This window comes from Aegilops tauschii, chromosome 4, assembly GCF_002575655.3.
Source record: "Aegilops tauschii subsp. strangulata cultivar AL8/78 chromosome 4, Aet v6.0, whole genome shotgun sequence".
NCBI classification, from domain to species: Eukaryota; Viridiplantae; Streptophyta; class Magnoliopsida; order Poales; family Poaceae; genus Aegilops; species Aegilops tauschii.
This window is the reverse complement of record NC_053038.3, coordinates 523,688,672-523,699,452: the sequence shown is the minus strand read 5'-3', so window position 1 is coordinate 523,699,452 and position 10,781 is coordinate 523,688,672. Positions and strand designations below refer to the sequence as shown.

Genomic DNA, 10,781 nt, shown 5'->3' with positions numbered 1-10,781 from the left:
AGCCGAGTGAACTACTTTTTTTACGGACAAGTGAACTAGTTTACATACATAAGCAAATAGCCACTAAAAAAAGCAATCAGATTAATGGGTTCTTAAAGAAATATTTCGGACAAAACAGATAATTACGACACATAGGCTAATACATGAAACACTCAGATGATAAAGGTGCTTATAAACAGATAAAGTACAACATCTAGACCTTCCTGGCACGCTTGATCATGACGCTGCGGCTGTCCGTGTACTCGTCGGTTACGGGAAGCAGACACGCCCTCATGTCCAAGATCTGCCTGTACATGTCGTAGCATGCGTATGCGTCCTTGGCCGCGTAGGTTATGTAGGCTAGATTCAGTCGTACCTCCCACGTGTTCAGGTCATCTTCTTTCATATTGGCGTATTAGGGGTCGATGATGGTCTCAGCGAGGTCAACCACGGAGTCCTTCTCCTACCCGTTGCTGATGATCTTGTATTGCTTCTGGATGTCGACAAGCTTGTTGCGCCAGATGGCCGAATCGTCACGTTCTTCCTTCTCTCCACCATAGCGAAGGTGCAGTCGGCGCTGCCGATGAAACGGGCGAATGCTTCAGAACCTGGTGCAGCCATAGGACTGAGGCGAGGCAGAGCTTCACCGAGTCCGTATCGTTGGTGTACATCACATTCAACTTGGTGCAGCCATAGGACTGAACGGCGAACTCAAAGGGGAACTCCTTGCTGAAGTCCATATCCAGCAGGCTCACCCCTCGGATCTCCATTGGAGTCTCTTCGAGTGAACGAGTGTGTAGGCGGCGGAAGCAGTTCGTTTTTCAGCTCTTGGGGAACTGGATTCAACAGTAAGCTGAGTGTGTACAGGCGACAACAGTTACTACCCCTCCCTCGTCCGCTGCACGCCCGGCAGAAGATGCACCCTCGGCCACACGTCGGTTCACGAGTGGGTCTGTATTGGTACTGTAATAACAGGAGTTAGTGGTCACTTTACTTAAATTTAATTAGCTTTAATAGAAATTTATACTTAAAACAAGCAATGCATTCGCTCGTTCTATCAGTGCCACGGGATCAACATGCACAACAATTAGAATTATTATTCTCAGGACGCACACGATCAGCACATTTGTCGCACTTTCACAAAGATAATACTACCAAGTTTGAACTGTTTGTTATGGTTGTTGTCCTCTGCATCATCATGCCGTGTTTCCCAGCTTGCAAGATTCAGAAGCAACAAATAAGATCCAAATAATAAGTACAACAAAGATGCCTACACATCTCATTGATTCCCAGCTTGCAAGATTCAGAACCAAAAATAAGATCCAAATAATAAGTACAACAAAGATGCCTACACATCTCATTGATTCCCAGCTTGCAAGATTCAGAACCAACAAATAAGATTCAAATAATAAGTACAACAAAGATGCCTACACATCTCACTGATTCCCAGCTTGCAAGATTCAGAACCAACCCATTAGAGCCTTTTGATAAAGTGAATATCGGGATTAAATCCATTTTGGCTAGCCATGTCATACAATCGAAGAACTTGGCGAATGCTCTTGACCGTCACAACATCTGTAGTTGAGTATTCCTGTTTGCACAGCATGTTTGCACAGCACAAACAAGGAGACAGGAGAGCATGATTTCGCTTTAATAGCGGCCTCCTTGAACTCAACCTCCAGCTCTACTTGGATGAGGTCTGCCTGGAGTTCCATGATTCAATTCATGCACCTTTTTCTGCAGTTCACCTGAAATGAAGCAAAGATTGCATCATTCAGCTAGCAAGAAGTACTTGCTCTTGTGAGCTGGCAGGTTCTTCTTTAGTAGTTGCACTAAAATTGAGGAACATTAAAGTTGGCTGTCCGGCTCATGTAAGGTGCAATTATAATTTTCTTATCCTTTTGTGCAGTTCCACTAAAATAAAGTGCCATTGTGGTGACAGTGACGGCTCCATCTTGCAAAGGCTAATAAAATGTCGCACGAGATTACCAGCAGAACTTGACGGAGATTTTGGAAACTCCAATCACCATTTTGTGCAGGTCCACCAAAATTAAGAGATGTTGCCCACGTGACATTTTAGTTGAACTGCACAAGACACTCATTCCAAAAAAAAGTGTTTTGTGCAGTTCACCAAAAGGTCACAATAGCAACAAGGTGAAATGGATATCCCTATCTGCACAAAAAGATAGAAAGTAAATAGTTGCTGGTCAATAAGAATATACGAAACATATACAAAATGAAAAGAAGCATCTTAATTATGTTCATGGCAATCACGCAAGGAAAGTAGAAATTTTAAAACGTCAGCAATGCTTCATGTTACCAGAAGCATTACGATCAACAATGAGATTCCTCAAATATGGGATTACTTTAATGGTGGCATTGCTTGTTTACCAGACACAGTAAATCAACAGCAGCTAAAGAGTTGGTTTAAGGGCATGGGACCGTGGGGACACCAGGACACTCAGCAGCGTAAAGGAGCAACTTACTTATCATACTGGGGAAAACAGCAGGAGTGCCATTTGTAACACAGTTTAATTGCATCTTATCACTGGAGGCATTAGATTAACAATAACACTGGTTAGACATGTCCCTAAGGTAGCAGTGTGATCGCTTCATTTTACATGCGCCCTTACATTAACAACAGCAAAAGGTTGGTATAAGGACATGCGACAGTGGACGCATCAACATAATGTACCTACAAGGAGGCATAAAGTGGTGATGCCGAATTTGTTCATGCTATGTGAGGGCAGCAAACCTAATCTTGGAGACCTTGTACTATGTGAGGGCAGCAAATCTAATCCTGGAGACCTTTTACTATGTGAGGGCAGCAAATCTAATCCTGGAGACCTTTTACTATGTGAGGGCAGCAAATCTAATCCTGGAGACCTTTTACTATGTGAGGGCAGCAAATCTAATCCTGAGACCTTTTACTATGTGAGGGCAGCAAATCTAATCCTGAGACCTTTTACTATGTGAGGGCAGCAAATCTAATCCTGGAGACCTTTTACTATGTGATGGCAGCAAATCTAATCCTGGACATACTCTGTTGACTTGTCCACCAGCCGCCACTTTCTATCCTTTTTTCAACCAATAATAGATCTGTTCCTTATCCAGTTTGTACTGCGTTTTCCCATTATTTCCCTTTTCAACCAAGAGACCGGTTGGGTATCCGGTCTCTACTACTTTCACCATATTATTTCCTCTTTGAATCAAGTCCTAGATTCATGCTACAACTTTCCCCCCTTTCTTCGTTGTTTGAACAAAGCCCTAGATTCAAATGCATGAAGTAGCTTTACCTCTAATAATGCTAAAAATTTAGGTGGCTTTGGAAGAGCTGATGGAAGTAGAAAAAGATGCACCTGCAGACACGTGGGGAGCTGGGGCAGTAGAGCAAGGCCGCTTTCGAAGAACTTATACCTGAGGGTCGCCGGGATGTCCGGGGCGGCAGGTCGGATCTGCGGACAATACGGCAGGGAGGAAGAAGGGTCGAAGGACCTCCCGAGCCGGCGCTGTGTCGGAGAGAATGGCACGGGCAGAGGATCGGGCCCCTCTGGCATCGGTGGGTTTCCTCCCTCGGCGGCGATGACCGCGTGAACCATGCACCTTTTAGTCCTCTACACACACTGGCCGAAGGGATCCGGCCGGATCTGTGACCAGCGGTGAGCAGAGAGAAAATGTCGCTACCGCTGTCTTGTTTATATCTGGAGAGGCAATAGTATTCGGACACCGAAAGTGTTCCGGGGGTACCGGGTACGTATCGGGTCACCCGAGGGGTTCCGGGCACCCCCCGGCAAAGATATGGGCCTTATTGGGCCTAGGGCGGGACAGACCAGCCCCTTGTGGGCTGGTGCGCCCCCATATGGGCCGATCACGTGGAGAAAGGAAAAGGGGAGGAGGAAAGGAAATAGAGGGAATATGATTCCCCCTTCCTTTCCCCTCTCCCCTCTTTCCTTCCCCCCTCCGGAGATAAGTAAAGGGGGAGGCCGAATTGGAGGAGGCCCCCAAGTAGGATTCCTCCTACTTGGGGTGCCCCAAGGCTGCTCCGCTCCCTCTCACGCCTATATATACATTGGGAGGGGGCGCCTAGAACACACAACAAACATTGTTAGCTGTGTGCGCCCCCCCCCCTCCACTGTTTACGCCTCCGGTCATATTCACGAAGTGCTTAGGCGAAGCCCTGCGCGGATCACTTCACCATCACCGTCACCACGCCGTTGTCCTGACGGAACTCTCCCTCGACACTTTGCTGGATCAAGAGTTCGAGGGACGTCATCGAGCTGAACGTGTGCAGAACTCGGAGGTGCCGTACGTTCGGTGCTTGATCGGTCGGAACGAGAAGAAGTTCGACTAAATCAACCGCGTTAACAAACGCTTCCGCTTTCGGTCTACGAGGGTACGTGGACACACTCTCCCTCTCTCGTTGCTATGCATCTCCTAGATAGATCTTGCGTGATCGTAGGAAAATTTTTGAAATTGCATGCTACGTTCCCCAACAATGGCTTGATGCGACGATGACGATGTGGTGACTTGTCCTATTTCTCATTTGGCGTCGGGCCTTATAAAGGTTGTTCAGATGGATCAGGTGGCTCCGTTGGCAAGCAGTACGAGTGGAGATGGTCGTATGGAACACCGACTTTTGCTCTGGTTCCTCTGCTGAGCTTCCCACTTGATCTCCTCTATCTCCACTTTACTCCTTTCCATGTATTGGCTTGATTTCGTCCATAAGTAACCCATTTCACGTGGAAACAAAATACAGATCGGGCATCTCGAATCCTTTGCATTCATTAGTCATTAAGCGAATATCTCGGTTTTTATGAAATATCTCGATTTAAACTTGTGTTAGAGGAGTGTAAAAATAACACTCATCAATGAGGGCACCCCTTGGACAGACAAGTCCTTCGGAGCATACCCCCTTGCTGCCACCTCCATCTCTCTCCCGCTAGACTATGTCTCTTCGTTCATCAGCTCTTCGGGCTGGTCCCCAAAGTGATGTTAAACCGCTAATTCGGTACGCGTGGGTAGCTTTAGAGGCATCATACTTTTGATGCTAGATTGGCGTATCATCTAGTTGCGGGAATCATGCTTCACCAACTCTCCCTCGCAGGAAGTTTGTTGATCACTATACTTGCATATCTTCATAGTGTTCCTGGGTAGGTTCGTACATGCAATAAAAAAATATGTTGTAGGACCCCCAATAGGAACTATGAATGCCTTCCATGACTTCCACCTCGACACTCTCACGGCGAGACAACAATCCAGCACCCACAGATGAGTCCTGCCACAATGTCGTCGTTTCACGAGAATCAAAAAACGAAGAAAGTATGGGTGCACCCACCACATGGAGCCACTGCTCCAGACCAATGGAACCACCTTACCTGCTTGGAGACGGGCCGCAGGAGCGCAATGGCCACCCCTGTTCCACACCAATGCTCCATACCACCGGCTCCTCATCCTCCCTCTGGAAACCACAAGCACTATGATGAAAGGGGGCGCTGCCCAGATTCTTGTTGGTCGGCGAGGAGCCAATGTGGGAGGGAAAACTAGCAGTACACCGAGCATGGCCTCGGACCAACCTGCCTAGTCAGAGCCAAAGGGAAATGTTGCAAGCTCCCATATTTGTATAGGACTCTTCCGACCCTAAGCAGGGATGGCAGATGGGGGCAAAAACCTATGTGCGACCCATCACGTGCCGCACCGGATGGAGCAGCACCTCCACAAACCTGCCTGGCCTCCAACGTGGCCACTATGGAGCAGATCCGGGCCGATGTGAGGAGGAGGAGAAGGCTGCAGGAGAGGCCCATCGCCACCGATGGCGGTAAGTGGGAGGGTGCTGAACTGCTGATAGGGTAGGAAGGTAGTCGCGGCAAAAACCATATAGCCCCAGAGTCACCCCGAAGGGGATGACGTAGGGCCGCCCTATTTGGGACGATGCGGTTTTCCCCCTAGGTCTGACATTTTTCAAACCGATCCTCTATTTCCTAGCAATCCAAAATACAACTCTGATCGGGAAACAACTCGGTCTAGATGACTCCAAAAGACTTTTTTCTCGGTCGTGTACGAAACAGAAAAAAAAAGGCAAAAACATCTAGAGTGAACTCCCTCGAGCTAAAAAATTGAACAATTGAAATGAATTAATCAAATTTATAATTAGTTCATATACAAGCCAAACCAAATCAAACATAATGTGTAGACAACATAGGGAGCACACAGACAGACACATAGTGTACAACCAAAATCTGGCACACACAGACGTGCCAAGGCCTCCCTTACCATGCTCGTCTCGTGGATAATTTGAAAAGAACGAAACGCAAGAGTTTTCAGGCAGAAAAACGCTCCAGCAACATATTGCTTACCACCATCTCGACCGAGGCCAACCTTTGGGTCATCGCTGGAGCTAAAAAACTAGGATCAATAATTTTTCAAGAGTAATCATTCATGCCGTGTGTTCGGTGTACTTGTAGCACACTCTATTCTTTTCTATTTATTAATAGATGAGGCAAAGTTTTTTCCTTCGTTTCGGAAAAAAAAAATATCTGGCACAAGGTTCCCGATGAGCAGCTTTGCAAATCAAGGGAATTATTAGGAAAAACTGCAATTCAAAGGAATTTAAACAGACAGAATTAATTAGTTACAACCTGGTGGCTGATACAGTTTGGTCTGACCGATCATCATCATTGTCCTCCACACCGTGACCTTCTTGGCCTTCCCAGGCACGTCGTCCAATCGACAGAAGGACGTGGATGGTAATGAAGACAACCACCATGGCAACGAGGGCGATGACGTACGCGGACGTCTCCAAGTATCTGCAACTGCCGGCGGCATAGGCACCTAGCAGGCCGAGCAGGTCCAGCACCACTGCGGTATGCATTGCCTGCAGCGACGCGCCTCGCTTGCTCACGTTGCGCTGCAGCAGCAGCAAGATGACAACGATGGAGGCCACAAATGACGTCGCGTTGCAGTAGAAGAAGGCCTGGTACCGTTTCGTGTTGGTGTCGAGCAGGATCGGGTTGCCGGCATGGGAGATGTATGCAGCCGACGGCGATACCACCACATCATCGTCGTCACCCCAGGTGCCGCCTGGAGGCGCGAGACCTGCCTGGTACGTCACGCTCGCCGCAAGGATGCCGAGCAGCATCAGAGACTTGCTTTTCTCGTAATCCTGGCGGCGTCGTTTCGGTTGAGAGGAGACCTCATCTCCTTCGTTCTTGCCGTCCGGCGCTGACGACAGCGGCTTCAGCCACCGCTGGAGGCACTCTGGAACCCATGACTGCCCCGGAACCTCATCGCCTTCGTTCTCGCCGTGCGGCTGCTCTGGCAACTTGCGGCGACCACAGCGGAAGAACAAGATCTGCAGGACGAGGAAGGCGACCACCGCGGCCACTAGCGCAAAGACATAGATGGAGGTGCGCAGCAGCCTACAGCTGCCGGCCGCGTAGGCGCCCATGAGGCCCAGCAGCCCGACCATGACGCATACCTTGAGTGCCTTGCTCCGGATGCCCTGCTTGTACAGCCTCTGGTTCACCAGGAGCAGGATGACCGCAACGGACGCCATGAACCCTGTGGCATTGCAGTAGAAGAACACCTCGTACCTACTCCCGTAGTGGTCGAGGAGAACCGGGTCGCCGGCAGTGAGTGGCCTTTCGCCCTTGCTCTCTGTCTCTGACCAGAACCCGCCGGGCGGGTTTAGCCCGGTCTGGTACGTGACGGTGGCGGCGAGGATGGCAAGCTGCAGCAAGAACTTGCGCTTCCTCTCAAGCTTCTTTTGTTCGCCCTTTTCTTCATCGAGAGGTGGTTCTCCTTCCCCTTGCCGGGGCGGCTCGTTGGGGGTGAGATGTTCTATAAGCTTATCGCGCATGCGTTGCACCCACCGTGTCGGGCAGCTCTCCCTGCCCTGAGATGCGTAGGCCACGACCTTGGCGATGATGTAGACGAAGAAGACGACGGCCAAAGCGGAGACGTAGATGTTGGTGGCGTTGTCCCGGCAGCTCCCGGCGACATAGGCGCCCATGAGGCCGAACAAGTCCAGTATCATGGCCATCTTGAGCGCAGCATGCCCGAGGGTGTTTAGATGCTTGTTCTGGACGATGATGATGACGACCACCGACGCCACGAACGCCGCCGTGTTGCAGTGGTAGAACGCCTTGTACCTCTTGAGGTGCATGTCATGGAGGATTGGGTTCCCCGGGGTGTGATTCAGTTGCCCTTCCGGCCAGACGCCGCCCGGCGGGCTCAGCCCTGCCTGGTACGTCACAGTTGCCGCCAGCGTGGCCAGCAGCAGTACAAGCGACCGTGACTCCTCTTCGTCTTGTCTTTGCTTCCGTTCTGGCTTCTTCCTATATATTCATTCAACAGTAATTAGCTCACATCGTCCTGCAAACTAACTTTAGCTCAACACCTGTACACACGCCAGCGTTGGTCTCTCCTCCTCCCCTTTCTCTCTCCACAGGAAAAGGGCGAAGAGAAGTTTGACTCGCTTGCCGGCGGCGGCTTCGGTAGCTCCTCTCCTCCGCGGGCCCCTGGCTCGTCGGAGGGGTTTGAGCTGCCGGATTCGCCGTGCGGATTTGTACAGCTGTAGTCTAGGTATAGGCTATGTAGCTAGGTGTGGGCTGGCCGTTTGCTTGTCTCTAATGGCGATGGCAGCAGCGTTCAATAAGTGTGCTCCTGATCTGCACACGTTCGTCAAGTCGGTTTCCGGTGCGGGCGGTGTTAGATCTGCGAGCTAGGTGTCCGAGCGGGGTCGCGGCAGCGGCGGTGGCGACTTCGGCGCGGTTTTTGTCCTCCAACTCCGCCGACGTGGTCGCGTTTGCTCCGATGCCACCACGGAGTTCGGGAGGAACTGTACAGGAGTGTGGCCGGCGAGCGTCGTCGGTGTGCTCCAGATGCTGGGGGTTTCGATGCTGGGTTCGAGGGTGCCGGTGGGCGGTGCTGCTCTTCTATTTCGACATGGTCGACTGCATTGAGCGGTGCGGCCGCCCGGTCAAGCTCGGGGTCTTCCCAGGCCGACGTTCCCCAGAGGAAGTGTTCTCGCCGTCGACGGTGGGATCCATGAGAGGTCCACAAAGCAGTTTATCTGTGAGGAACCTTGCCGGGTCAAGGTTCTGTGGTGTTTCGTCTCCTTCTCCGACGGCGTCTTCGGCGGCGGCGGCTCATGAGACGAGAGTTGGCGTTTTTGTGCAGGGGTCTCCAAGGTCTTGTTTGTAATTTTTCCTTTTATGGGGTCCTTTCTGCAAAGTGTCGGGACAGCTGGTGCTTCTGGAGCATTCTGGCTGGGTCTGTCTGTGTGTGGGTGTAACCATGTATCGTGGTTGTTTTATTAAACAACAGATGGTACCTTCTCAAAAAAAACACCTATCTTACTTCCTCCCTTTCATAATGTAGTGCTTATGAATATTTGAAAAGTCAAACTTTGTATATTTTAATCGTGTTTAAAGAGAAAGTTAGTTGTGTCTACAATATCAAATATATAAACATTTTAGCTATATCTAAGTCGCCTGAAATTTATTTTTGGGTCATTCAATTTTTTTACCGTTGATTTCACTTTGAGATTCGTGCTTTTTTTCCCTGGGCTGTCATGTGAGTTGGTTTGGTCTGTGTCTTGTTCTTTTGATTGACCAAATATTTGGGTCAGTCAATTTGCTAATGTGTTGTCAGCCCTTCCTTCTCTCCCTTTGTTTTTTATATGTTTCTTATTTTATTATTTATTTTTCTGTATTAGTTGGTTTTCAAAAAAAAATTCAATTTGGAGATATTTATGGAATGTTGGGTGAGTGTATATGTATGCACTCTAGTACTATGCAATAGTGCGAAAATTGCACTATGATATGATTGTTGCTTGCATACAATAAAAGGTCCAAGTTTAGTGCAAGGTTATGTACAAGTTTTTTTTACATTTCTTCATTATCTATTTTCTTAAAGAATAATACCAATGTCGCTAATTCACAATTTCTTATATAACTTTATTATTTTGATTTAGTTATCATTTCATTTTCTTTCTTCTATAAGGGGAATATCAATGTCACAAATTCATTCCATGTTGGGATTTTGATCTTTGAGAAAATTACACTATTACTACCTCCGTTCTGAAATAACGTTTTGGCAGTTCAAATGGAATTATCAAAACGTCATATATTTAGGAACGGAGGTAGTATATGCTTATTCTTGCATAATAGAAAAACCCAGCAAATTTTGTGTATTTTGTATTTTCTTCTTTTCTTTTGGTTGTCAGGTTAGCGGGTTTGTATTGTGCTTTGATGTTACCTCTACACAAGATCTATCATGTTAACGGGTCTCTATTTATGCTTAATTTTGTATTACAAACTTAAAAGGAATTTATATGTTAATCATTTTTTTGCTCTTCCGTCACATGAAATGTTTATTAGTTTTGGTCGATTGTTTTGTCTGGCTTGAAGCAGCCCAGCTACATAGGATTGTATTCAGTGTGTGATTCAAGTATACATAAAAATGACCAAGCTCTCGTTGATGTATGCATGAAAGAAGTAGCGGCCCTATGTAAGAATATCAATGTCCAGCACGCACACTTTGCTACAGCTGGGTGATGAAAGCATCTCTACTAGTACGTAGGAACACATTCAAATAGAAAAATCGACTAGTGATGAAGTAAGCAGCTACGGCTGGGTGATGAAGTAAGCAGCTACAAGTACATGCGCTAGTAAGCAGCTGGGTAATGAAAGATATGAAACAAATCGACAGACATAATTTTTAGATCAGTCGACTGACTCAAATATAAAAAACAGTCAACTTGCATGAAATTACATCTTACGACGAATCTAATGATATATGTT

At 48.0% G+C, this 10,781-nt stretch overlaps 1 protein-coding gene across 1 annotated transcript; it reads right to left on the bottom strand.

Moving 5' to 3' along the window:
- Nucleotides 1–6,538: 6,538 nt before the first annotated feature.
- LOC123493748 (uncharacterized) lies at nucleotides 6,539–8,376 on the bottom strand. The gene has a single exon (XM_045227776.2). It carries the CDS (start codon nucleotides 8,138–8,140, stop codon nucleotides 6,608–6,610), a length of 1,533 nt encoding a protein of 510 aa, XP_045083711.2. The 5' UTR covers nucleotides 8,141–8,376; the 3' UTR covers nucleotides 6,539–6,607.
- Nucleotides 8,377–10,781: the final 2,405 nt, after the last annotated feature.

Excerpts from the sequence above, each read along its gene's own strand:
- LOC123493748 (XM_045227776.2), bottom strand. The coding sequence starts at position 8,140 with ATGCACCTCAAGAGGTACAAGGCGTTCTACCACTGCAACACGGCGGCG.